This window comes from Ochotona princeps, chromosome 11 (genome assembly GCF_030435755.1).
Source record: "Ochotona princeps isolate mOchPri1 chromosome 11, mOchPri1.hap1, whole genome shotgun sequence".
In the NCBI taxonomy this organism is placed as follows: Eukaryota; Metazoa; Chordata; class Mammalia; order Lagomorpha; family Ochotonidae; genus Ochotona; species Ochotona princeps.
Window position 1 is genome coordinate 50,884,451 of NC_080842.1, and position 27,318 is coordinate 50,911,768.

General features: G+C 45.4%; 2 protein-coding genes across 3 annotated transcripts in view; one reads left to right on the plus strand and one right to left on the minus strand.

Moving 5' to 3' along the window:
• PGM2 (phosphoglucomutase 2) overlaps positions 1 to 15,366 on the minus strand; it is a 147,809-nt gene extending 132,443 nt beyond the window's left edge. The window contains exons 1-2 of one of the 2 annotated variants that reach the window (XM_058670221.1): positions 15,223 to 15,366; positions 7,149 to 7,223 (exon numbers count right to left, since the gene is read on the minus strand). In XM_058670221.1, the coding sequence (XP_058526204.1) occupies positions 7,149 to 7,161 (13 nt within the window). In that variant the 5' untranslated portion in view covers positions 7,162 to 7,223; positions 15,223 to 15,366. The remainder of the gene's footprint in view (positions 1 to 7,148; positions 7,224 to 15,222) is intronic. The other variant, XM_058670220.1, reaches the window with a different exon arrangement.
• Positions 15,367 to 15,586: 220 nt separating this feature from the next.
• RELL1 (RELT like 1) overlaps positions 15,587 to 27,318 on the plus strand; it is a 51,364-nt gene continuing 39,632 nt past the window's right edge. The window contains exon 1 of the mRNA XM_058670222.1: positions 15,587 to 15,782. Coding sequence (XP_058526205.1) covers positions 15,695 to 15,782 — 88 coding nt within the window. The 5' untranslated portion in view covers positions 15,587 to 15,694. The remainder of the gene's footprint in view (positions 15,783 to 27,318) is intronic.

A 27,318-nucleotide genomic window follows, 5' to 3' on the forward strand; every position in this document is an offset into this window, starting at 1 on the left:
AGTGCGTGGCACAAGATTTGTTCAGCCATTTCCTAATTGGTTAGTTAAGAGACCACCAATGGGAAACATATTACCTGTATGTTTCCCACCCAACAAGGAGTGGTTTGAGAAGGCTTAAAATCCCAAGACCTTTCCAAAGACCCCTTCGGTGTCTCTGTCTAGGACAGCCCAAGGTCTTGGGACCCTACACCCACGTGGGAGACCTGGAAGAGGCTCCTGGCTCCTGGCTTCAGATCGGCTCAGTTCCAACGATTGTGGCCACTTGGGGAGTGAATCAACAGATAGAAGATTATCCCCTTTCTTCCTATCTCTTTGTATTTCTTACTTTCCAATAAAAGTAAATAAATCTTTTCAAAAATGATGATCCATGTTATTGGGGCTCTGTCACCCACGTGGAAGGCCTAGATGGTGTTCCTGGCTCCTGGCTTCTATTTGGCTCAGACCTGGCTCTTGTGGTCATTTGGGCAGTGAACCAGCAGGTGGAAATCTCTTTGCTTCTGTCTGTTCCTCCACCTCTTCCACCTTGCCTTTCCAGTAAATAAATAAATCCTTAAAAAGAAAAAAGAAGTCAAGGGACAAGTCTCCCCAAGCGGCATTTCAGTCTAGTATTTTTTTCCTTCATGACTGTGACCAAATAGCTTTTTACTTTTTGAGAGTCTACAAGTACAAGAGAGGGAATTAAAAACCAATCTGCAGGGAACTCATAAATGTCAATTTTGAATATAAAACGTTGTTAGGAAAACTACAGCTAATCTTTTCATTGTGCTTCTAACTCAGAAATTACACTAAGGTTCATCAGGGGAAAAAAAATCATTCATTTGTTCTTTGCTTCATTGAGATTTGGCATAATATTCTTGGCTTACGTCATTGTTTAGGTTCATGTGGCTTAACAGGACTGATGAATCCATTCACATCATCCACAAAGTCTACAGCTCCACATCAAACCATTCATTGAGCGCATAATGAGTACATGGCACCGTATTCACTACCAGGGACCTGAGGCCAAGTCTAACTAGCTTCAGCACTTATAACCACATGCTATTTTTCCAGTAAACAGGCTGGCACAATACAGAAATGGATTCTATTTTGAACACGATGAAGGAAGGGAGGCAGACAGGAAAGGAGGAGGGGAAGGAGGGAAAAAGAGTGAGAGAAGCAGAATGAATGAACGAGGGTGAGAAGTTTTGGTCAGTGCACCTGTTTTGTATTTTGACTCTTACTTTAGTACTAAGGATGATGAGCTTCTCTCTTTTTTTTAAGATTTTTTTTCAAGATTTGTTTGATTTTTATTGCAAAGTCAGAGATACAGAGAAGAGGAGAGACAGAGAGGAAGATCTTTCATCCGATGACTTACTCCCCAAGCAGCCACAATGGCCAGAGCTGCACTGATCCAAAGCCAGGAGCCAGGAGCTTCCTCCAGGTCTCCCATGCAGATGAAGAGTCAAGACTTTGGGCTGTCTTTGACTGCTTTCTCAGGCCACAAGTAGGGAGCTGGATGGGAAGCAGGGCTGCTGGGATTAGAACCAGTGTCCACATGGGATCCCGGCGTGTTCAAGGTGAGGACTTTAGCTGCTAGGCCACTGTACCAGCCTGATCTATTTATTTTTATTGGAAAGATAGATATACAAAGGAGAGACAAAGATATTCTGTCCACTGGCTTACTCCCCAAGTGGCCAAAAAGGACGGAGTTTAGCCAATCCAAAGTCAGGAGCCAGGAGCTTCTTCCAGGTCTCCCACATCGGTAGTGTCCCAAGGCTTTGCGTCATCCTTGACTGCTTTCCCAGACCACAAGCAGGGAGCTGGACGGGAAGTGGAGCAGCCAGAATACGAACCACTAGGCTTTTGCGCTGGGCCTGATGAGACTTTTTTTTTTTAAGTTGTGCATGTATTTCTAGGTTTCCCGAGACCCATGGCTGGTATAGACCCTTGTCACCCTGCTGGTATTGCTCCAGTTTATAGCACTGAGTTCATACTCCCAGATGTTATTTTTCTAGAGTAGGATACATGGTTAACAGTCTTAGTCTTTCTTTATAACCCTCCCAGAGGACTTTTTTCCACTAACTCTCCATGAGCCATGGTATAGAGCCTTGGGTTATCACCTTTGTAGCTCTCTGTGTCCTTTCTAACAAAGGAGCACAGATTCAGCAGCCTAGCCAGCCCCAGTGTATCCTTTGTGGCATCTGGAGCACATAAGTGTGAAATGGGTCACCCTGAGCAGAAATCAGGCAGGGCTGCATTCCTTTCTGGAGACTCTGGGAGAAAATAGGATTCTTTGGCCTCTCCAACTTGGAGGGGCCTCCCACTTTGCTTGGCACATGGCCCTGTCTTCTACCTGCACAACCAGCATTTTTCATTCACAGTCACATATTCCTTTGACTGCCCTTACTCTGTGCCACTCTCCTTTATTCCTAAACACCTTTCTGATCTCATTGGGTTCATCTAAGTAGCCCAGAAAACTATCCCCATGTTTAAGTCAAAGGGTAGCCCTTAAATTCCATCTTCAAATTGGTTCCCTTTGCCTTATTCTCTAATATAGTTTCAAGTTCCAAGGAGTAAAACATGTTGTGTTTGGGGGCTATAATACTGCCTAGCATATCAGCCCCGATTCTCTTTCCTCAGTGTCACCTTCTCTTTGAAGCCCATCCCATAATACTCTGTAGCAAAGAATATGTTCCTATGGCACCAGCATGTAAGGGGTATGGGTGTTGTCTACAAGACTGGGCCTAACCTGCAAGCAACCCCGAGGGGGAAGAAGCTATAGGTGGCCGGGTATCCACAGGCTGTAGAAGGGGGAACAAGTCCTCCAGAGTAGATGTTCTCCTGTATCAAAGAGAATGGTGGAACATAAGTTTTCCCGAGATGGGAGCAGGAGGATGTTTGGAGGTGTCTCCAAAGAACTCTGCAAATTCCCATAAGAGAAAATCTGTTGTCAACATCTCCCATGATCCCTCAGCTTTGAAGAGAATACTGAGGTAGAATTTATTTCTCCTTCTCTTTCTCTTACAGTCTAAGCCTGTGAAAGTAAGAAGTAACAACAGCAAATTGTTCAGCAGGATGGGAAATGAAAGAGCCTGGCTCCCCTAGGGTGCAGACTCTGGGATGGGATTTGCATGCAGAAAATGTGTTAGGCAGTGCCTGCTGGGTTCACACCTGTGTGGGGGTGATGGGACTGCACAGAGGGGGTCAGTAACTGGAGTAGAGTTACAACAGGTGCCTCAGTCTTTCCTATAGGGTGTTCTGGAGATGCCTGTCCTTGGGAGAGCACTTCTCCTCTCTTCTCACCTTAAGTAACCAGTCACTGGGTAGTTAGTGCCTCGGGATGGAGGCATGACCTTGGTGACAGTGCTCCAGGCTGAAAACAATTTTTAGAGAGCCAGTGGATTGACAGCCTACAGGGCCACCCCTTACCACCACCAACAGCTAGGGATCGCCTGGGGCATCGTTGGGTCCACCTTCCCTATGTAGGTACTCTGTCTGCAGGGGCGCAGTAAGGGATTGGAAGAAATTTCTAAATTATAGAGGACTGACTTTAATGAGCAACTTTTTACTTTAAAGGTACTAGAAAAATTGAGAATTAAGGGGATTTTTCTAAATTCCATTGACAGGCAAGTAAAGCACTGCCCACTGAATATATTTATAGCTCTGTGTGACTGGTTAGTTAATGCAACTTGAACTCCCTAAAGCCTGGTTATAACTGCAGCAGTTTCCAGAAAAGCAGCATCTGGGAAGATAACCTTTGCATAGGAAAAATCCCCATGGGTGTAATTATGCAAAGGCAAGACCTAGGTCTGAGGTTGTGCGTGTGTGCGCATGCCTGTGCATGTTGCATCTCTCTGGTAGCTGCTGTGGTCTGCAGAACTTCTCAGAATCACATTTTGCATGCATAAAATATAACATGTAATATTACAAAGAAACTCAATTATATTTACATATTGTCATTCAAATACTTTAGGAAATATGACAGATATTTGGTCTTTTACACTTTAAAATTCAATTTAAAGTTTCTTTTTTAAAATTCAATCTGCAACTTTAAATAACAAAGTAATTTTAAAAATAACATGGGCATAAGCAACATACTGTGATAACTACCAGATATGAAAATATCTGCTTTTCTTAGTGCCAGTGTCATAGATACTGCCACTATTACTGTGGTTTGTTGCCTACTCTGACAAATTTTCAAAAATTAATTAATTTATGTGAAAGGCAAAGTGACAGAGACAGAGAAAGCAAAGGATATCTCCCTTCTGCTGGCTTGCTCCCCAAATGCCTAAGCTAGTTGAGGCTGGGCCACTCAACAGCTGGGAGACAGGAACTCAATCCGACTCTCAGGGGTGGGTGGCAGGGACTGAAGTGTCTGAGCCATCGTCAACGGTTGCCTCTCTGGGTGCACATTAGCAAGAAGCAGCACTCGGATGCGGGACACAGGCCTCCCAAGTGGCATCTTTACCACTGTGCCACGGTTCACCCTTCACTTCGAGGTTCCTGACAATAAACATGCAATGCTTTCCCCATCCAAGCTCTAACCCCATCTGCCCCGGGATTCTTCTACTTGCAGATTAACTCCAGCTTAGATACAATCCTTACAGTCCAAAATAGGTTGACTAGTCATCTGCATAGCAATCAGGTAATGAGAATTTCCAATGTCTTTTGACGGGGAGATGACAATGGTTTTGGATTTCTAGCAGAGGAGAGACAAAGGCAGAAGTAGGGCAAAGAGGAGAGTTGGGTCCACCCAGTAGTAAGGTGGACTCTACTGAGGACTTCCCCAGGGCGGGGTGGTAAGGAGTTAAAAAAAAAGAAGTTGTCTCATTTCCTGTTTTGTTGCTGCTGGATTCATAAATAACACTGGCCAAACCTTCAGTATAAGTTTGTATGTTATACACTGCCCATTAGAATGTGTATCTAACGGGGGTGAGAAATTGGCAGTGTACATGTTTGGGAAGGAGCAACAGGTGTGGTCAAGCACGTATAGTCAGACAGACTACCCTGGCATTGTATCCAGAGAAAAGCTAAGAACCATCTGACTGCAGAAGTAGATGGCAGTTTGGACTGGATTGGGGTGGCTAAGAAATCAAACTTCTTCAATTCAAACGCAGGTGGACGAGACAAGAGAGTCTTGGCTGAGAGGGAGAAGTTGGGATCCTCTGCATGGATAGCAGCTACTCAGAGATCAAAGGCTGGAATTACATCAGGCTAGGGATGCAGGCTTTGAAAATGACCTTGCAGGAAACCAAGACATGATCCTGGGGATAACAATGTGAGTGGGCTCTGGTTTTAGAGTAGAATGGAACCCAGAATGGAGAGGTTAAATGCACAACTTGGAACTACCAAGAACACAAACCCAAAGGGAGAAAAAGTTGTAGACATACTGTTGCCTTTGCAAAGTCAAGTAAAAAAAAAAATCTTACCATTCTTTCAGAATGAAAAAAAGCATGAAATGGATACCTGTCTTCTTCTGCCCTACTGTGTGGTTCCAGAAGAAAAGATCAGTTAGACTCTAGCTGCTGCGTGAATCTCACAGCAGGCAATCAGGTGAGGATAGTTTATGGCAGGGGAAGGAGTGTGCCATTTGTGTCCAGCCTTCCTTTTGGCCAAGCATACTACCAGTGATTGACCACTGGGCCTGGCCCAGGGAAGAATCTCAGAGTTGTATTATTCAGTTGTATTACTCAGAGTTGTATTATTCAGTTGATAATACATCTGAAATACCTTTCGTTTGTATTATGGTATCTTCACAGAGGCTGAAGAGAGAAACTTAGAGACGTTACTGGAAGGTTTCAAGGATAAAGAAGTGACCTGGCACCATAGTCTATTGGCTAAAGTCCTGGCCTTGCATGCGCCAGGATCCCATATGGCCACTGGTTCTAATCCCAGCAGCCCCACTTTCCATCCAGCTCCCTGCTTGTGGCCTGGGAAAGCAGCAGAGGACGGCCCAAAGCCTTGGGACCCTGCACCTGTGTGGGAGACCCAGAAGAGGCTCTTGTATTCTGGCTCCGGATCAGCTCAGCTCTGGCTGTTGCAGCCACTTGGGGAATGAATCAGTGGACGGAAGATCTTCCTCTCTGACTCTCCCTCTCAGTATATATGACTTTCCTATATAAATAAATCTTCAAAAAAAAAAAAAAAAAGATAAAGTTTTGATTACTCTCACCCTTCAGGGCAGAAGCAAAAGGTAAAAATCCCAAAAGTCATCACCCTGAAAAGGACTTAGGAACTAGAGCACAGCCCTAACATGGTAGTTGGCAGTTCTCATGGGGCTCTTGAGTACCTGAAATGAGGCTAGGTCAACTGACATCTGCTATAAACGTAAGATAAAAAAGTAAATTTTGGAGGTATAGTAGGATAAAAGCAATATTAAATATCTAACAGTCATTTTATACTTTTGCTTACATGTTAAAATGATAATACTTTGAATATGTGAGGCTATATGAAACATTATTAAAATGAATTTTACTATTTTAATGTGGCTACCTGAAAATTATAAAATTTTTTATGTGGATGGTACTGCATTTATATTTGTAAAGATTGTAACTTTTTTTCACTTAGCAATAATTCATATTGTTAACATATATGATGAAGTCTGACTAAGACCACACAAACAGTAAATTTCTGTAATTTTGTAACTTCTTCATATTCCTCGTTCTTGTCCTCTCTTTGGTTCTGAATTAGAAAAACCCATGCCATCCTACCTTCCTGGGTAACATGGAGGTGTGAAGCATACTGAATCCAGGAGGGGGACATGGGAGAATCATTTCCCTAAAACGGAAGAGTTTATGTAGTAGATATAAGAAGCGAGGCAAGGAGATGAACTTGTTGGCAATGCTGAATGGAAGAAAAGCAGAATTTGTACTATGAACCTAGGCCTTGGCAACAGGATAGTCCCTGCGGGATTTTCAGAGTCCCAAAGAAATTGGCAACAGGGATTAGGCTGCCAAAGGATCTACTTCTTTATCCTTTGGTACCACAAACTTTTCAGGTCTTCCAAATATTGTTAGCAGATCAATCTTTCTCAGGTTTACCAATCTATTCAGAAGCTCACTGCTTTGAACACTTCTCTTTCAACACCTCTAGAGACCTCTAAAACCTCTTAAAAACATCAGATGCCAGGGTGGGGGTCTGGTTTAATGGTAAGGCATTGGTTGGGACACTCACCTTCAGCATCAGTGTATCTAAGTTTGAGTCCTGGTTCCACTCCAGATTTCAGCCTCCTGCCAGCGTGTACCCTGGGAGGCAAAGATAATGACTTTAGTGATTAGGCCCAACATTAGAGGCTTGGACTGAGTTCCTGGCTCCTGACTGTTGTAAGCATTTTGATGAAACTCTCTTTGTCTCTGTCTTTGTTTCTCCCTCTCTCTCTGTCTCTCCCACATAAATAAAAAAATAATGAAGGGCCTGGCACGATAGCATAGTGGCTAAAGTCCTTGCCTTGCACGCCAGGATTCCATATGGGCGCTGGTTCTAATCCCAGGAACCCTGCTTCCCATCTAGCTCCCTGTTTGTAGCCTGGGAAAGCAGTCGAGGATAGCCCAAAGCCTTGGGACCCTGCACCCTTGTGGGAGACCCGGAAGAGCTCCTGGCTCCTGGCTTCAGGTCAGCACAGCTCCAGCCGTTGTGGCCACTTGGGGAGTGAATCATGGGATGGAAGGTCTTCCTCTCTTTCTCTCCTCCTCTCTGTATATCTGCCTTTCCAATAAAATTAAATAAATCTTTAAAAAAAATATTGAAGAACACCAGGTTTCTCACTAGAAAAACACTAAACCTAGATCTATCCTATCTGGCTTCTCCATTCCTGCCTCTCACATCCAGTACGTGACAGCAGAGTCCCATTCAGTGGCGTAGATTGGGCCATGAAGCCTTTATGGACTCCAGCTGCAGCTGTGTTCAGCACACACACTGGGAAGCTCTCCTGTCCCTGCCAGTCACCGTTTCAACTTTGCCACACTCAAGGCACCTGACAACTAGCAAAACATGCTCCTTCTTCTGATTGGCTCAATCTGGATAGCTCTGACCTAGGGGACAAGCAGGATTTCCCAAGTCTGGATGGGAAATATCTCTAGTTGCACACATACACATCAGTGTCCACATTGCTACAACTTCCTGCATTCCCCCACCACTTGTGGGGTTTCCATGAGGTCTACTTGTGGCATATTATGGGCTACTGCTATCTAAAGTCCACAGGTAAAGAAGGGCAGGGTTGGCGTGCACTAGGTCCAAACAATGCCTATGAGGGCAAGCAAAGTAATAAGGGGGGCCTGGTGCAGCAGCCTAGCGGCTGAAGTCCTCGTCTTGCACGCACTAGGATCCCATATTGTGTCCCAACTGCTCTGCTTCCCTTCAAGCTCCCTGCGTGTGGCCTGGGAAAGCAACAGAGGATGGCCCAAAGCCTTGGGACCCTGCACATGCAGGGAGACCTGGAAGAAGCTCCTCCTAGCTCCTGGCTTCAAATCTGCTCAGCTCTGGCTGTTGCGGCCACTTGGGAAGTGATTTGGTGCACGAAAGATCATTCTGTCTCTCCTTCTTTCTGTAAATCTGCTTTTCCCATAAAAACAAATAAATCTTTAAAAAAAGAAGTAACAAAGGCTGCTGATAGCCTGACATAGAGCACAGCTATGCATGTATGCGAATGTGTGCATGTACATGTGTGTCAGTGAGAGCAAATATGTGAGCTCTTCTCCCAAGTACATGCATCCCTTTCATATAATATTCAGCAGGAGGCACTCATCTACTTCCTCAAAACTCAAACAGGAAGCCAGAATCTCTGGCCTTTATATTCTGGGATAAGCTAATAGATGCTACATTTGTATAGTATACAACACAAACACCTGTACTGTGGGTCCTGCCACAGTCTCCTGAAAACTTTTGTACCATTTTCATACATTTAATGATCAGAAAATGAATTTGTGCTCATTTATGCCACCCCAACTTTCTGCTTATCTGAAAATTCATCACATTTTAACCTTTTGTCTTTCCCTCCAATAAGCATGAAGCTGTTGCCAACATCTCCTATACTCTTAATTCTGTCATCAGGCTCTTCTGGATTTTGCCAAGAGTTATTCTCCTTGCTCTGGTTTCTTTGCTTCTTCTGTGTGTAGTTTCCAATAATCCCTCAAAATCTCATCTACTTCCTAAAACATTCTCTTGATCCTCAAGATCCCTTTACCATTCTTTCTTCTGTCTCAGCCAAGTTTCTAGAAGAAGAACTCCTGACTACTATTTTCACTGGTAGCCATTACATTCTGTCCTCTACCCCTATACTCTCATAATGTCTTTCTACAAAGTTCCTCAGTAACTTCCATGTTGCCTGGTTTGCTGGACAACTTTCCGGTCCTATTTCACTGGACTCCTCAGCATGTCTGACACTGATGACCATTTGCTTGTTCAGGTAACTCTTGTCTCTATTGGCTTCCATGATGCTTTGCTATGTAGAACTTATTGGTTGTTGGGAGGACATGCTCAGGGTCTCTATGAGGGTGAACATTCAATCTTGAAGTTAACAGCTGAGAAGTCCCTTGTTCTCCTAGCTGAGGAAACTGATCCACAGCCTATCTGTGCAGGGTGCACTGAGCAGTCTTGTGGGAAGCAGCCACAGAAGCCTCAACATGTGGGCTTGGGTCCTGGACCTCTTTCTTTCTGTCCAATCACTTTAGCTATATGATAAATTTTCTGTTTATGAACCATTGCTTAAGTTTATGTTGATTACAGCCTAAACAAAGGCTGCCTAAGAATATACCTTGCACATTGCCCTCTGGATGAGCACTTGTGGGTTTTACTGTGAACCACATGGCTCTTTACTGTAATTCTCTCTTGCTCTTTCAACTTTGAGGCTCTAGTTAAAACAATATTCAGAGTGACTTACTCATGATTTTTAGGATAACCTGTGTCCACAAACATAACTTGATGTGGTGGTCCAAGAACTGGACAGAGGTTAAGTCTCTGATTCTTGTCTTTTTTCCTTTAAGATTTATTTTATTTTGATTGGAAAAGCAGATATACAGAGAAGAAGAGAGACAGAGAGGAAGATCTTCCATTTGCTGTTTCACTCCCCAAGTGACCACAAAGGCTGAACTTGAGTAAATCTGAAGCCAGGAGCAAGGAGCCTCCTCCGGGCCTCCCACAAGGGTGCAGTGTCCCAAGGCCTTGGGTCGTCCTCTACTGCCTTCCCAGGCCACAAGCAGGGAGCTGGATATGAAGCGGGGCTGCTAGGATTAGAACCGGTGCCTATATGGGATCCAGTCACATGCAAGGCAAGGACTTTAGCTGCTAGGCTACTGCGCTGTGCCCAAATCTCTGCTTCTAATGATGAGAATCCTCTGAGCATGTAGACAAAACTAGGACTTCTATTTCTGGCTCCTTGATTTATCAGAGGAAATATCTAATCGAACAATGTGAATTCTTCTCATCCTCTTTTAAAAACATCTATCTGGTTACAGAATCACTTATTATGATTTATGGCAATTTCCTGGGCATCTGTAACTTTCCATTTTCCTTTTATTGACTATTATGTCCAACTATTATCCAAGTAATTGTCACCGTATCTCTCCTTCTTCTTTCTCTCATGGATAATCACTGTGCAGCATGCACTATGTAAATCTTTTTCCTGTAGATCCATTTCCACAGCTCTTTTACCTCTCCATACATCCCAATATTGTACTTCTTGCAAGGTAGCCCAAGCACTCAGAGAAGAATAGGTGATGGCTCAAGTACTTGAGTCTCTGCCATTCATACCAAAGCCAGGATTGAGTTCCTGGTTCCTGACTTCATCCTGGCCTAGCCCTGGCTATGGTAGGAAGTTGTGGACTCAACCAACAATTGGGAGGGCTCTGTGTCCTTTAAGAAACAAAAGGAAAAAGAATCATCTCAAGGTATGGCTCCTCCACAAAGCTTTGCTCAGAGTCTCAGGATACGTTCTTTTGGGTCTTGAAGTCTAGTTGTTCTAAACCAGGAGTGACTTTTTTGGGCACATCTGGTAATATCTGCAGACATTTTTGATGATCATACCTTTGGCAGGTTGCTACTGACATTTAGTCAGAAGAGGCCAGGGTGCAACTAAACACCTAAACTTGTATTCATATAACACTCCTCCACAACGAAGTACTGAGAAATGCTGCAGGCTAGCCTGACATTGACATGTTATAACTGGATTGCTCAGTGGGGTATAGAATCTTAGGTCTAGATGGATATATGCAGAATTATCTTGTCACCTCCTGGGTTTTAGGGGGCAAGTCCAGCCCCAAAGAAGCTTCTGAGAGCCACAGAGGCAGTGAGTCACTGCTAGGGCCCTGGGCCATTGACCATTCCTATTTCCATATTTAGTTGCTTCCATTCTCCCAGGAAAGTGTAAAACTTTCTGTAAACAATGTTAAGATCTTTTATTAAACATGCAGCTAACGCTTCCCTCCAATTGCCCATCCTCAGGCCAGCACTAGGAACACAGTGTATACTTGTCAGATCAAAGCAGCTATGTAACTGTTCAAGAACTGGAAGATTATTTCCTGGATATAACCTTTGAAAAGGATAGCTGACGACATCCAAATCACAGAAAGAATAAATTCTACACAGCCCTTCTGCGGAAGTATTTTCAACACTAATTAGACAAAATAGCAGCCTTTGGAGTCTTACACATTTAAATGACGGTGGTTAAAATTACCACCTAAGCAGAAAGCAGAAGACAGGAAAGACTCTTACTAAGGGAAACACATAAGTGAATTCTTAAAGCAAAACTGGGGGCGGAAACTTCAAGAAAATAACAGGAAAAAGATACTTCAGGTAAGTTTGGCAATTTGATCCCATGAATTCTGATGTATACCCATTTTCATTTACAAATAAACTACTCTTCATGAAGAAAAAAATACGCAAGTAAATTTGTTGAAAAGCATTCAAAATGCTAGGTTGGAGCAGGTATATAAATTCAGTGGATTAAGCCACTTTGGATTGGCCACATCTTGCACTGGAGTGCTGGTCTGAGTCCTGCTTCCTTCCCTTTCTACCTAATTTCTTTGGAGACAACAGATGTCAGCTCAAGTACTTGGGCCTCTGCCAGTCATGTAGACGACCTACATGAAATGCTGGGCTCTTGGCTTTGGTCTGGTCCAGCATTGGCTATTGTGCGTATTTGCAGAGTGAATTAGCAAATCAAGTTCTCTATCTCTTTCTTCACTTACTCTGCCTTTTAAGTAGATGAAAACAAACATTTTCTAAAAGGCTAGGAATGAAGTCAGCACATGAAAAAATTATCTATGCTTCCATGTTCATAGCAGGTCAATTCACAATGGGTAAGATATCGAATCAACCCAGATGTTCACCAACTGATGACTGGATAAAAAAAGTGGGACACACACTCACACACAAAATTATGGGATACTATTCACCCATAAACAAGAATGAGATCCTGTCTTTTGCAACAAAATGGATGAAACCAGAAACCATTATGCTTACTGAAATAAGCCAGTTCCCAAGACAAATAACATGTTTTCCTCAATCTGTGCTAATTAATAAAGAGTATAGAGAAAATAATCTATGTGAGGAAAATGGACATGTTGAGATTTGATTATTGTTTACAGTTTTTGTAAAAATTTATTTTTTTAAAAAATTTATTTTATTGGAAAGGCAGATATACAGAGAGAAGGAGAGACAGAGAGGAAGATCTTCCGTCCCATGATTCACTCTACAAGTGAGCGCTGTGCCGATCCGAAGCCAGGAGCAAGGAACTTCTTTCTGGGTCTCCCACACAGGTGCAGAGTCCCAAGGCTTTGGGCTATCCTCAACTGCTTTCCCAGGCCACAAGCAGGGAGCTGGATGGGAAGCAGGGTTGCCAGGATTAGAACCGGCGCCTATATGGGATCCCGGCGCATTCAAGGTGAGGACCTTAACCACTACACTATCGTGCTGGGCCCTGTGTATACTCTTGACGAATGGTGTTTTTCTCCATTTCCTATTTGTTGATTTATTTATCTAGTGGAGTGTAAAGCCTTTGACTGTGAAGTGAACTGAAAATATGCCATTATCAAACTTAAAAAAAAAAAAAAGAAGGAAGGAGGGTGTAGGTGGGGAGTGCAGGCAGTAGAGAGGGTAGGGTGGGAAGTATTACTGTGTTCCTGAATCTGTAGCATGAAATACATTAAACTGCTTCACCTTATAAAAATGAAATGATTTTTAAAAAATACAGGTTAAGCATGCAAGGGAGTAAAACTTCATAGGGCAAAAGAGAAACATTGTATGTCCTAGCTTTCTGCATGGCAGAAGCAGATGCAGCAAGCAGAGTTTGCAAGCACAGCCCTGGAGTAAGCTGATCCTGGATCTGGGTCCTGGCAGAGCCAAGAAGCAGCTGTGCCACTTGGGTAAATGGCTCCTTCCCTCAAACCTCAGCTCTGACAGCAGGGTCATTAGCAGTACTTTCCCAAATGTAAACTCAGTATGCGATTTTGATGAAAGTACGCTGGAAAAGTGCTTATCACAGAACTGGGCCAGATTCAAAGGATAAATAACTGAGAGCTATGGTTGAAACTACCTCTATTTATTTTCTAAAAAAGTGGAACAATCACTTAGTTTTGCAGTGTTAATTTCATTTCCTCAGAATGAATTATGATAGCTCCATAACACAGAAGAGAATTTCCATTACACCAGAATCCTAACATTCCAATAAAAGTGAGCATTTAGTGATACCTACATAACAGACTTTTTCGGTCATGCTAACAAGATTTGTAGAGTTATGGACCCGGAAAATAATTTATTTTCTTGTCTTCCCTCTCTTCCTAGAACAAGATGTGCAAATGCAATGCATATGGGGTTATGTGAAAATTAGGGATAGGGCATCACGCGGCTACGTGTTGTAGAGTCTGGGAAGGGGGATTTCCGAGCCCTGGCTTCCCATCCTTTCTCATAGCAGATGTGAGATATCAGACAAGTCACTTCCACAGCTTTCATTTGTAAGATAAAGGGCTGGGAAGATGACTGAGGTTTCTACCACTGTTAAACACAGAATGGTATTTTTTTTTCCAGAGAATCCTAAGTAAACATTTGATTTGAAATGTTGTTCAAAACGATCTTATCTGGTTAAATAGCAAATTCAGTCTGTGGGAGTAGAGTGAAACAATATCCAATTGTCAAAGGATAGTCTGCATTTGTCATGGATGCCTTGGCCCAAGCATTGGTGTATGATCACACATCCTGCATTTGCTTTCCTTCTGAAGTTTTAGGTGAGAAAGTAGTCTTCCATCCTTCGGTTAATTCCCTAAACAGGGACAACAGCCAGGGCTGGGTTAGCCTGCACCATCAGGTTGGCCCCACCTCCTGTGGTTAGAAGGGCCCCACAATACAATTGATACTCTATTCTGGTCATGCTGCAAGTTGGCTTTTTCTTTTTTATTTATTTTGCAGCAGGCCCTGTGACGCACCTAGCTGGTTGTGGCTGGCAAAGCACAGTTTAATTTCTAGGCCCTGGGTTTTCCTCACCCTTAGTTGAGAACGTTGGGAGATCATTTCCTGTGCACACAGTCTTTATGTTGGTATAAAACCAGGACAGGCTGTTTGCCAATCCTGCCAGACAGTGGGGTGTGAACATGCCACAGCTCAGCCCAGGGGCTCCAGCACCTGCCAGTGCCTTCAAAGGCCAGGCACTGTCTCCTTCAGCCCCAGGCTGGTATAGCGATCTGAGCTGTGTTCCTGGCCATTCCCACGTCCGGGCAAATGTTCCTGAGAGCCTCGCTGACCACGAGGAGGGCTCCGTGGGAGGATAACAAGCTCTCCAGAAAATGAGTTTGCCAGCCAGCTCCAGGAAAAATGGCATTCTGGGAGGACCCACAGTGCCTGGCTGGCCCCCTCTGCTTGCTTGGTGTTCCTGGGTATCGGGGTATGCCTAAGGGCCCTGCTTCCGACCCATCACTGTGTGCTGCGGTGGAGAGACACAGAAGGCCCGTCAGCGAGCAAACAGCTAGTGACCACAGTCATGGTGGCCCAGACGTCGTGGGCTTCACTTCCTGGCCTGTGAAACAGGAATAATACGCACCTCACAGGGCTGATGTGAGGGCAGAAGGAGGTAATAAGTGACCGGGGCTCCTGAACAGCTACTTCATGGGAGTATTCATAGAGTGTAAGAAGCAACTTTCAGGGAGATAGAACTTCTCTCTTTTCCTGGATTTTCAACCAAACTTAGTAAGCAGAACGCCTGCCAGACCAGAAACTGAGGGCCATGCTTAGCGGAGGGGTTTGACAGAGAAAACAGACCGTACTCTCTCTCCAGGGCGCTGCCGGGCCGCCCGGTCTCTCAGTCTTCCCACGCTCGTCTAGCGGCATGCGAGGCGGAGGAGCCGCCCGGAACCGGTTGTCGCCCGAGGTTCCCGCTCCCAGCCCTCACGTAAATGCCGCGCGCTCAGCTCCCGCGAGCGCGGCGCGGGGAGGCGGGGCCCAGCTTCCGGTGGGCGGGGCGTGGGCGGGGCTTTGGTCTCCCCGGCGCCTTGCGGCCGCATTTGGGTTTGAAAAGGAGGCGGACCGTCGGGGAGGGGCGGGGTGCGGTGGGCGGGGCCAAGGCGGGCGTCAGGCCAGTGCTGGGGGCTGCCCGGGGCGCAGTGGGTGGGGCCACGGCGGGGCGGGGTCGGCGACCGAGGTCTGAGTCTCAGTCCGCCCGCGCGCCGGAGCAGCACCGCCGGCTGGAGCGCGGGACCGGGCGCACCGGGGAGGAGGGCGCAGGGACCCGGCGATGGCTCAACCGAGACTGCCCGCGTCCACCGTCCTCGCCGCTGCCGTCTTCGCGGGAGGCGCCGTGTGTTCACCGCTGGTGGCCTCGGGTGAGTGGCCCGCCCGGTGCCCGGGGCCGGGTCGGGTCCCCGGGACGTGGAAGGAGGGCGAGGGGTCGGGCGGGAGCCGCGCTCTGCGCTGCAGCCGCTCGCGTCCCGGATCTTGCTGTCGGGGGCGCCCGCTCAAGGCCCCGGTGCACGGCAGCGGCCCCGACCCATGCTTCGCGGTCGCCGACGCCGCCTTCCCTTCCCCCGGGCTCCTCGGAGGGACTGGGCCTGATGGAGTCGCCTACCTCGGGGCGGACCCCGTCCCTTGCTGCCCTGTCCCCAGGCCCGGGAGCGGACGACACCGGCGACGGGGTGGGCTGTCGGTGCCTCTGTCCCTCCTTTCACCCTAAAGTATTTGAGAAAAAAAAAAATAGTACTTGGGAAATCTCTGTTTCTTCCTGAGCGTTTCTCATTGGTCGCGGGATTCTTGCCACAGGTCACGATTGATCCCTGTAGGCGTTGAATACACCAGACACTGAAAAGGGGAAGGCTCTTTGTGACTGTTTTTTTTTTTTTTTTTTTTTCCTTTTTTGTGTGGCTTTCTGTCATCAGAGAAGGAACCTTCTGCGGTCAGGGTAGGAAGCCACCAACAGCGATGCCGAAGTGTTGTCTTCGCCAGTGGAACTTCCGATCAGGAGTTTCTTGAAGGAGGTCTAACTTTTGCCGAAGTTCTGGCTCACACGCCTGTTTGTATTGCTGCAGATTCCGGGGGTTCCGGTGGTTAAAAAATAATAAGCTTGCACCTTCTTGGCCATTTGGGGTTACCCCAGCCTGGAATCTGACATCAGCAAGCTCTTCCCAGCCTGCTTTTGGGGGTGGGGTTGATGGTCTGAATAAGCCACTGGGTACCTTCCAACACCAACTGTCTCCTCCACAAGGCTGCACAGGCACTGTTGGTTCTGAAACGCTGGCCGTGGCCGACAGCCTTTAAACTTCGGCCTGGCGTTTTCATGGAAACCAGGACAGGCTAGGACGCCAACAGGATGGTGGCGAGTCGTTATTAGCAAGCCCGTGTTTCCTTCAGCTCTGCGCTCCCGGGAAAGGCCAGCACGTGGTATGTTTCATTAGATGGGACATTTCCATTTTCCTTCCATGTTTCATTGATGACACAGATAAGTACATAGTCAGGTTCAAGGCTATCCGAGTCAGTTTCCTGAGGAATTTGGAGACCTGCTGAGCTGGATGGTAAAGTAAAGAGAACTTTAGCACCAGATGCCCTGGGTAAAATCCCTCCCTGAGGTGGGGATGTGTTTTGATGGATCACTGAGGACTAGCAGGTGGAGGAGGGAGGCTGTCCTCTCACAGCTGCCTTTTGGGTTTTATTCCGTGCTTAGAATTGGGTGTGTACAAAGGACAGGCTAAGGAGCACAGACCTGCCGGCAAGTCTTGAGACCTCTGTGGAGAGAAGGTGCCCTGAACTGCCAGTAGCCACCCCTGGCCTCAGAGATCCTGTTAGTGTTTGAAGGCTGAGTGGAGGAAAGCAAGAAGAAAGATGGGAAGTCATTTGAGTGCCTGCTGCATGCCACGCTTTGGGTGGAGCCCTGCCTGTGCATTTTAAAACTTGTTTCTCATAATTCTGCGAAGTGCTTACTTCCAGTGAGGCAGCTGAGGCCTGAAGGGTTGAAATAATGCCCCAAACATTCCATTGGCATTGTATCAGTCAGCATTCAGAGAAAAAGCACCTGCAGCCTGTGTCAGTGTGTGTGTGTGTGTGTGTGTGTGTGTGTGTGCGCGCGCGCGCCTCTCTGGGATGACCCAGCCTGCTTGCTTTCAAAGTTCATTCTCTTTGCACTGTATCCTGCTGCTCTGCTGCTCTTTGGAGAGAACAGAACATTAATCAGCCTCTGCAGTCGTGCTGAGATTCTGAGATAAGGAGTTGAGGGTATCATAAAATAATAAGCATGTTCTTATGAGAAGTCCCAAAGTTGAGAAAAGAAAGGCAGATGGCTGCCCAGTGGGTTGTGGCAATGTCTCTTTGACGCCCTGGCTAGGGAAGAATCTCATTAAACTTCTGTCTCTTGGCAGCAGCGTTGGAAGCTGTATACCATGTGTACCAGAAAGGATGATTTTCCACATCTTGCCTTTTTTATGTGCTTAATATAAATTGCTCAACCTTTGGGCTTATTCGTTTCTCTGGCAGACAGTGGGCACAGCCTTGGGGTAAGGAGTGGGCAGAACAGAGCTGGTTCACTGGTGAGATGAGAAATGTTGCTCTCTGGGCGAGTCTGGCCGGCCTCTTCACTCCTCATTTAGATGCTGAAGATAAGCTTTGTGCAGTTCTGGGTTCTCCTTTGGCCAGGTGGCCGCCCAGCTCCAGCTCTGCATTATAGCCAGTGGGTGGGATGTTTGGAAGAGGCAGCCCATGGAGCTTGCGATTCAGTGCCCACATTTAACTTAAAAAAGAAATGAAAAAATTTGAGAAGTACCCCTCCTTCCATGACTTCCTGGTGCTACTCCCTTCTCCACTCCAAAATAAATTAGTCCAACTATTTGGGAGTTTAAGTAGATGAGTTTGAGAGAGACCACACAGTTCCAAGTTATAACAAACAAAAAGTTTCATTGTTATCATTTAAATGATTGTTTGGCTCTGATGTTGAGGTTTAATTACATATCGGAACATTGTAATTAAAGGATTTAAAACAGACAAAATGAATTAAATTGTGACTGCTCTAAAACCATCCTGTTGAGTGTTTCCAAATAATTTTAGAATACCTGCTTCTGTAATTGGTTAAGATTTTTCAGGGTTGGTGAAGGCAGGTAGAATACTGAATCTGATGTGGTTTACAAGAACTGAGGTTGGAATTTTGAGTTAGTACCTTGTAGACACTTTACTGTTTGGGGGAAAAGGAACTATGTTTATTGTTACCTGTTTTGTGGCAAATAACGGCCTAAGTACTCAGCTCATGTCATTCTTACAACATCTTGTGCTATATAATTTTATTTCCTGTCTTTACGGAAGAGGAAATTAAGTTTTTGAGAAGTTGAAAGTCACTCATTCAGTTGCCTACATTGGATTTTGACTGACTCAAGGCTTTCTGTGAGTAAGAAATTTCCTTATATTGTAGGATAGTCAAAGCAAATGGATAATGGCGTGATACTGTGGAAGCAGAGCACCAGACTTTAGGTCAGTGTTGTGGGCTTCAAGTCCACAGTTGAGAAGACACCCTGCCGTTTCAGAGAGTGCTAACCTCAGCCACATGTCCTCACCTGGGATGCAGTGTGTCAGTGCCTGTCTTTGTCTCATTGGCTGCTAATGAGCATCAACTAATCTTGTCTCTGAAATATCAGTAGGAGGCAAGGAGGGCATACATACATCTTTTAACTTCATACTTTTTAAGCTGTGTTTTCCGCCAAAATACCTGTTAGGCTTAGTTAGTGTTACAGTGCCATTTAATTACTTTAGAGGCAGGGAGGCATGTGCATGTATACACACACACACACACACACACACCCCTCTGATCTATTGGTTTACTCTCCATATACCTGCTAAGGCCAGGAACACAGTGTAGGTCTCCCTTGTGGGAAGCAGGAACCCATCTGCTTGGATCCTGAACTGCCTCCAAGGACCTGTGTTAGCAGAAAGCTGGGAGTGGGAGACAAACCCAGGCATTCCAATAGTAGATGTTGGGCATCCTAACCCATGTCTTAACTGCTAGGCCGCATGCCTGCTCCCAACTAAGAGCTTCATTTCCCTTTTCCAAGAACTTTTTGAAGTATCCTCATACTATAAGGATTTGTTCTGGCACTGATGTCCTTGCAATGATAGAGTCATTGTACTTTTATAAAAACCGAGACTGGCATCTCATTTCTCAGTCTGTTGTTAGTGGGGGTTTATGTGGCCAACAATTCCTTTCCCAGCTGAATTATGGCACTGAGGTACTTTTGGAAAAGCCTCCTAAATAGTAAAAAGTTTATAAAGTTAAGGGAATAGAATCACTCTTGGTTCTTTTACTCTAAGGCATTCAAACTATTAATGTGTCTCATTACGGTCTCTCTCTGCATTTTTTACTTAGATAGCATCAGTACAACTCTGTATGCTGCCTCTTTCATGCTTTGCTTTCTCCAGTTTCATGCACACTAAAAAAATGACTGCTTATGGTGCCCTTCTATGGATCCTCTGTATTTTGCCACCTCCTTTTTAGGAGACTTCTTTTGTTGCCAGTTATTCCAAAATAAGCTGTAAAGCTTATTGTTTTGATGAACACCTTTGTTCATAAAGTCTTGTTTTTGTGTGTGTGTGTGTGTGTTTATTCTCCTTTATATTTTTCATTCAGTCTTGTTTAAACAAGACTGTGTGATTTCCACAGAAAAATGAATCCTTGAAGAGGCAGTTTTGGGGAGAAACGTTTGCATGATGACATTGATGTTAGCCAACGGCTTGTCCCAGTTTATGCTTGCACAGCCATGGTGGAAGAGACTCACTTTTCCTGCCTTGGCATTTTCTTTTGAAAATGTATTTGTTAATTTGATAGGTCAAAAAAATTGAGATTCTGATTATTTTAATTTGTACATCTGTGATTACTAACAGGTTGATTATTTTCTAGCATTTGAGGCATTTGCATATGTCTGCAATCCTTGGATAATTCTAGAATATGCTGTGAAGACAAGGTTTTTTTTTCATGTTTGTTTTTGGTTGTAGTGGTGAAAAAACAAACTTAGCCCATGTGAGATTCTATGTTCTGTATTTATAATGTCTGATTTGAATATTCATATGTGGTGTTGAGTGATTAATGAGTTTGATTTCTAAGTGTTACATTTTATGTGCTAAAGGTGTTGCATTTTATGGTTTTGGAATCACAAAGTCTGAATTATCCAGCATAGCTGCGCTTCAGGCTTCAGATAAGGAATTACATTTCTTCTGCTGTGACTCATTTGTTTATATTTGTTTCTAGACAGATGTAAACAGCCCATGTGAATGTCCAAAATGTCCCCTAAAGAAATTAATCAAAACTCTAGGGCCATTTTTCAGAACAACGAACTATGCCATGGAGAAAATATCCTCCTTAGGTGAATGGCACTTCAGGAAAAGAGGCTCTTCCTTGGAGTTCTCGTGCGGTCTTTAGAAAAACCAAGATCCCTGGAAAAGGGAGGTTTTGTTTATGTGGTGGCTTGATGGATGACTGCCTGTCACAGTGGAAGCAGGGTGGCTGGAGGGGGAGGTTGGGCTGCTTCTCTTTTCTGTTTTGCTCTGCCAGTTATTGACACAGCTCCCTTTGTCAGAGAGAAAAGAAACTGAATCCACCCAAGGGATTTTTTACAGGGAGCGAGGGATGGGTGCAGGATGGCAGAGCCCAGCTGCTGACTCAGCTTATGCCCAGTCATCTTTCCTTGAGCATCATGCCGCCAAACTTGCTGGATTCAGGAAACCTGGTGTTCCATTCTCACTTGCTAAATCCCAGAGGCCCCTTGCTTCTCACCTTGGCTCCTCGGCTCTCCTTTGCTGTGTTAGGATTGCAGACAGGGTGAATTGTCCTGCCTGGGGTCTCCTGTGCTAGCTACCACCCACCTGGCACTTGCACTTCTCCCCAATTTGGTTTGCATATTCCTTCTGTGTGTAAATGCATTCCACACCCACTAATAAAAATGCCTAGTGTTCAAAATGCCTATCTCTGCTGTTACTTAACTTAGAGCAAGAAGATTACTCCCAGTTAGCCAGAGATCCTGCTCATCGCAGATCCAAAGGAATGAAAAAGCAGACCCTCCCCAATGAGGGCAAACACAGGCCAAGGAATCCTGCCACAGGCAGCAGGGCTGGACCCGCTTCAGTGGAGAGATACCTGTAATAGTGTAAGAGTCGTCCCAGAGGGAGTAGAGGGAGTAGAGTGCTGGCTCTGTTTCCGCATTTAAATAAGAAGCTGTGAGCCCTTCCAGGCCCTTCCAGCTGCATCATTATCATGAGATCCTCCTTCAAACAGTCACAAGCAAGGAAAGAAAAGATAAACAGTAACTAGGAAGGCTAGGAGTGACCAAAAGGCACATCAATGTGATTGTTACATGAAACTCAAGGGAAAAGTGTCACAGCTTTGTAGTTGCGCCTAGCTAATTAGATGTAAACATATTGATGAATCTTCTAAGGATCTTCCATAAGAAAGTATTGCATTCTGCCCTTAAAAGCAGCAGTCTTCTTTCTTGTTAAACTGCGTTAGCCAATAACTTTGACCCACAAGCCTCTGCCTGGAGCTTGGCACATGCTTCTTCCAAGCTACGCCCTCTCCATTACTAGCATCAGCAGCTGGGACTCAGCAGCAACATGGCATGGGGTACACACTAAGTCGTGACAGAGAACCACAAAGGAAAATTCTGGAGTACTTAGGAATGTTGTTTCACCCTTTAGCTTTGATGCACTTGTATTTGGTTAAGGACAAACAGTAACAATACATTTCGTGAGCATTTAGGTTATGCCATAGGCTGTTCAAGCACCTGTTGGTTTTATGTATGTAGTTGTCATGACAGCCCACAAGACAGCTCAGCCTCGTTTTTCTCCGCAATGCAGTGTCAGTACTTCTAGAAGGAAATCATGGCACAGAGTCCATAGAGCAAGATGTAAATGGAAAAGTGAGAAACCAGTACTGGTTGGGCGCGCCTTCCGAGGGAAGGAAGTTTAAACTCAGACCTGCAAAACTGATGGAGGTAGCCACATGCAGCGCTGGTGGTCACCCATGGGACTGAGCAAATCTGCAGCAGTAGTGCCTTGAGCACACAGGAGGCTAACCCTCAGATCACTGGGCCCAGCCCGGAGCCATGGGGTCACCAGCTCTCCAACAGGTCCGGAGAATTTACTGTACTATTACTTCTACATGCGATGCTGGCCTGGGACCATATGTGAGCAGGAGAGGTGGTAGATAAGAACTGGAAGAAGTAGGTGCATTGCGACCCTGTTAGCATGGCATTCCCTCCATGGTTCTTGGGCTGTCCATTTTGTCATCCTTCCCATCCCCTAGCATGAGACTGAGGGATGTACTTCCAAGAATCCTTTCTTAATTGTCTCGGCCAACTTTATCTCCTTTTCAGAGTCTCAGGTCCGTGTACCCATGAACACATCTTGGGTCCATTCTGTCTCATGCTGTTGACCCCTCAGGAACATGCGCTGTTTCCATTGTGTCTGTTTTCTCTAACTGTGAGAAGTGCTCACAGAGTTGAGGGCTTGCTCACATTTTGTTCTTACAGCTGCTGTGAGGGGTAGGTGGAGGTAATCTGTTTCGTGGGGATGAGGTGACTGAGTTAGTGTAACAACCAAGGCAAGGAGGGGAATCAAAGTTCCCTGGGTGTCACCTGTTCTTAAGTGGTTTTGGCATCATTATGAAGTGCTGCTAGAAGAAGGAAATTAAATTTCTAATGTGCTTTTTTTTAAATTGTAGTTTCTTCTACTTAAAAAGAAAACAGAAAATATTATGAATGTAATGTGTTTTGTTTTTAGCCGAACATAGATAATTAGGCCTAGAGCTTCTTGACAAGGAGTTAATTCAGTAAACATGTCATTAGATTCAGGAATGATTTTAGCAGTCCAACGCCTTAACCGCTTGGCCACCTCGTCCACCAGGAATGATTTTAATAAGATTTTGGCATGAAGGAGATATTAAGGAAAAATTGGTTCCAGTTTCCTGAAAAGACAGAAATTAGACCATTACTCTTAGTGGACCAGATAAAGCTTGCTAAATGGCTGAAAATCCGTGAAGAACCAATACCTAATGTGTTATGTGATGGGTAGGGTTAAAAACAAACAAAAAGTTCCTTTACATACCGGTAGCATGTCAGGGCTTCTTCCCCCATGCATGTATGTAAACTTAGTGTGGTTTTCTGAGATTCCTTTGTGGGGTGGATGCTTGGAGAATTCACTGGACTTGTTGTCTCACAATAAACTCTGGTGTATGGATTTTCCTGTGCTCCAGCAGCTCCCGGTAGCTGGAAGTCTCCAAGACAATCATGTGATTTAGCTGCGTAGGTAAAGAGCTGCAGCTGGAACTTCCCGGCATTGGGGAAGTGGCAGATGGCTGTGGAGCAGGCACCCCTGCATTTTCCTTTGCAGGTCTGTGCTGCTGCGTGCTGATGTGGCCTGAGCTCCTTTACTGCTTCCTGTGTACTCTCCACCCTCCTGCTCTGTGAAAGGCAAAACGTAAATCAGCTGCCACAAGAGAAAGGGAGGCCTTGATCATTGCTTCAGACTATGTGACTGAGCCAATAGGCCAGGTGTCGAGAGTACAACTTACGTCACGTTCATGATTGCCAAGTCAAGTGTCTTTTATGGCCCCCTTAGGTACAACTGGCAGATCTTCCTTAATCACAGTGTGTAGCTAAGTTAAAAATGAGGTTTCCCTCATCTGCGGTCAGGCAGTGCCGTGTAGGTATGTGAAATGAACAAGAGGCATGGTTTCATTTCTGCATAGTTGGGACTGAGGAGAGCAAGATAAGCTACAAACACAGAACCTTATGGGGTAGGATGAATGGCTTTGGGGTAATCACAGATCTACAGGCAAAATTCTGCATGGGAGCTCAAGGGAAGTGGGTACTTTGTGGTGTGAGGGGTGGAAAAGGCTTCATAGCCTAAGCCCGGGTACTTTCAGTGGGCCTTGCAGAGTGTGCAGGGAATACAGCAGCCTGTGCTAAGGTGGGTAGGTGGGCAGGACAAGGGAGTGCAGGCCCCTTGAGGACACAGCTTCCTGCGATGAGGCTGCAGAGGAGAAACTGAAGCTCAGCCAGGAAACTCCTGAGACCGGACCATGGCTTCGGGAGTGCAAGATAGGGGGCCAGAAAGGGCTCTTGGCCTTGCCATGGGAGCCCAGGAAGCTGAGCTGAGCAATCCCTGGGTTTGTGGCAGGGTCCCCACGGTGTCAGCATGGCTGTTGGGATGGGTGTGCCTGTTTTCTCATCTGTATCAAGAGCAGTGCACACTCATATACACAAACAGAAACACTTGTTCTGTTCTTTACTGTCTCAGTTGGTTTGGAGGATCACGTTAATAATGCAGGCCTCTGTAAGTAACCCAAGCACAGCCTGTGTGTAATTCAGGAGGTTAAATAGAGTAACTCCTCTGAAAGACAAGTCAGCTTGTCTGCTGCCTTCTTAATCACTCATCATTTATTTTTAGAAGACTGTTGAGCATTTTCACTTTTGGGCCTTATTGTTGATCATGTCCACATGTTTTCCTCTCCTTCCGGGTCTGGACAGATGTCAGTGTCCAGACCATGCCTTTTAGGATAACATGTGAATCCTCACCGGGATGGTTTATGAATCACTGTTTGCTGTGGCCTCCAGCTTTGTCATTTATGGCCATTCTCTTTATTCAATTCCTCCATTCCTTACATTGTGATGTGGTAGATTTGGAGGAGAAAGAATCAGTTTGAAAGGGAGGTGGCCTACCCTAGATTCCTACATACAAGGAGATAGTAGTTACTCAGATAGTAGGCTCCATGCTTCTTAGCACCTGGGCAGAGGTAGGACAGGAATAGGGGAAGACTTGAGAGAAGGAGAGTTATTATACTTGAACCATGTGAAAGTGTAGTTGATCTTTTCCATGCTGTCAAGTGATGCGTTTCAATATGTTAATGAGGGTACTCTTGACTGAGTCAGTGTGGTTATATGTGTATGTATATGCTCTTGTTCCTGATTTTTAGCACAGAGCTGAACGATAGGAACATTTTTTGTTATTTATAATGAATGATTGTTTTTGAGTTTGTGATAAGGTGGCTCTTGGTGGGCGCTAGAAGCCTTCTGGTGGCTGGTTTCCAGAGGAACCAATCTCAGGGTCAGAGATCGGAGCTGGGGATTAGGCCAGTCACCAGCAGCCAGTGATTTCAGCACCCTGTCCTGTTGCATGGACTTCATAAGGACTCTGAAGCCTGGAGGCTGAGGGAGCTTCGGACTGTGACACAGGGATGTGGCGGGAGAGGCATCTAGAGAGGGCAGTCACTCCCTCCTCCGCCGGACTTCGTCCTGCTTCCATTTGGCTGTGCCTGAATTGTAGCCCTCATCATCAAAAGGCAGGTGCACTGCTTTCTCCAGTTCTCTGAGTCACTCCTGCAGCTAGTGAAGGTGGGCTCATGGGAAAGTTCCAGTTCGTAGTCACCAGAAAGGTCACCCTGATACCCCCATTTGTGGCTGATGTCTGCCATGGGATAGTCCTGTGGAAGTCTGCAATGACCTCACTGAGGGTTGTGTTGAAATTGAATTGTAAGACATCTTATTGGGGCTGGATACTTGGGTGTGGGAAGAATACGAAAAAAAGAAGTTTTTCCTATTGGGGAAAAACCAGTTCATAACTTGAAAACATTGTACCTGGATTAACCTTTTTGAAATTAGAGTGGTTTACTGTTTGTAGTTAAAGGCTCTAGGGAATTAAAACAACATTTAGTAGGAAGGAAAAAATGATGAGGCCAGTGGCTTACTGTCTCTGTATTTACATTTTATTTTATGGTGTAATAAGGTGAAAGTTACAACACTCTGATTTTCCTTTGACCTTTGTTACCTGTGGCATAGACCAAGGTTCCTAAGCACTGTCTCTATCTCTGGTCAGTGGAGATGTCCATATATATATATATATATATATATATATATATATATATTGCAAAGTCATATATATGGAAATTAAGAGAGACAGAGAGGAAGATCTTCAGTCCGGTGATTCACTCCCCAAGTGACTGCAATGGCTGGAGTCGAGGCAGTCCTAAGCCAGGAGCCAGGAACTTCTTCTGGGTCTCCCACTCCGGTGCAGGGTCCCAAGGCTTTGGGCCATCCTTGGCTGCTTTCCAAGGCCATAAGCAAGGAGCTGGATGGGAAGCAGGGCTGCCGGGATTAAAGCTGATACCCATGTAGGATCTCAGCATGTTCAAGGCGAAGACGTTAGCTGCTAGGCCACCACACCAGGCCGGTCCATTTTAGTATTTTGGATGGTGGCCACAGGAGTCCTTCCCCAAGGAGTTTCCAGTTTGCTCCTCTGGCTTAGCTTTGCATCATGAGTAATGCTAGTAGATTGTGCTATGTGGAATTGGCAGCATTCAGCTATTTTTGACCTGCAATGGTAATGGTAATTTTTCTATGTGCCGTAACAGTTGCTAATAGTTTTCAGAGTTCTTTGAGTTTCCCACTAGTGACCTTCATATTGATTTCTTCCTCTTAAAATCAGCTTCTCTGGGCCCGGTGGCGTGGCCTAGTGGCTAAAGTCCTCACCTTGAACGCGCCGGGATCCCATATGGGTGCCGGTTCTAATCCCGGCAGTTCCACTTCCCATCCAGCTCCCTGCTTGTGGCCTGGGAAAGCAGTCGAGGATGGCCCAAAGCTTTGGGACCCTGCACCCACGTGAGAGACCTGGAAGAAGTTCCTGGTTCTAGGCATCGGATCGGCACAGGACTGGTTGTTTCGGCCACTTGGGGAGTGAATCATCGGAAGGAAGATCTTCCTCTCTGTCTCTCCTCCTCTCTGTATATCTGACTTTGTAATAAAAATAAATAAATCTTTAAAAAAAAATCAGTTTCTCTGTGTCTGCATTTCTTTAGTTACTGCCATTTAATTGTAACTTTGTCTTTACTGATATGATCTCTCTCTG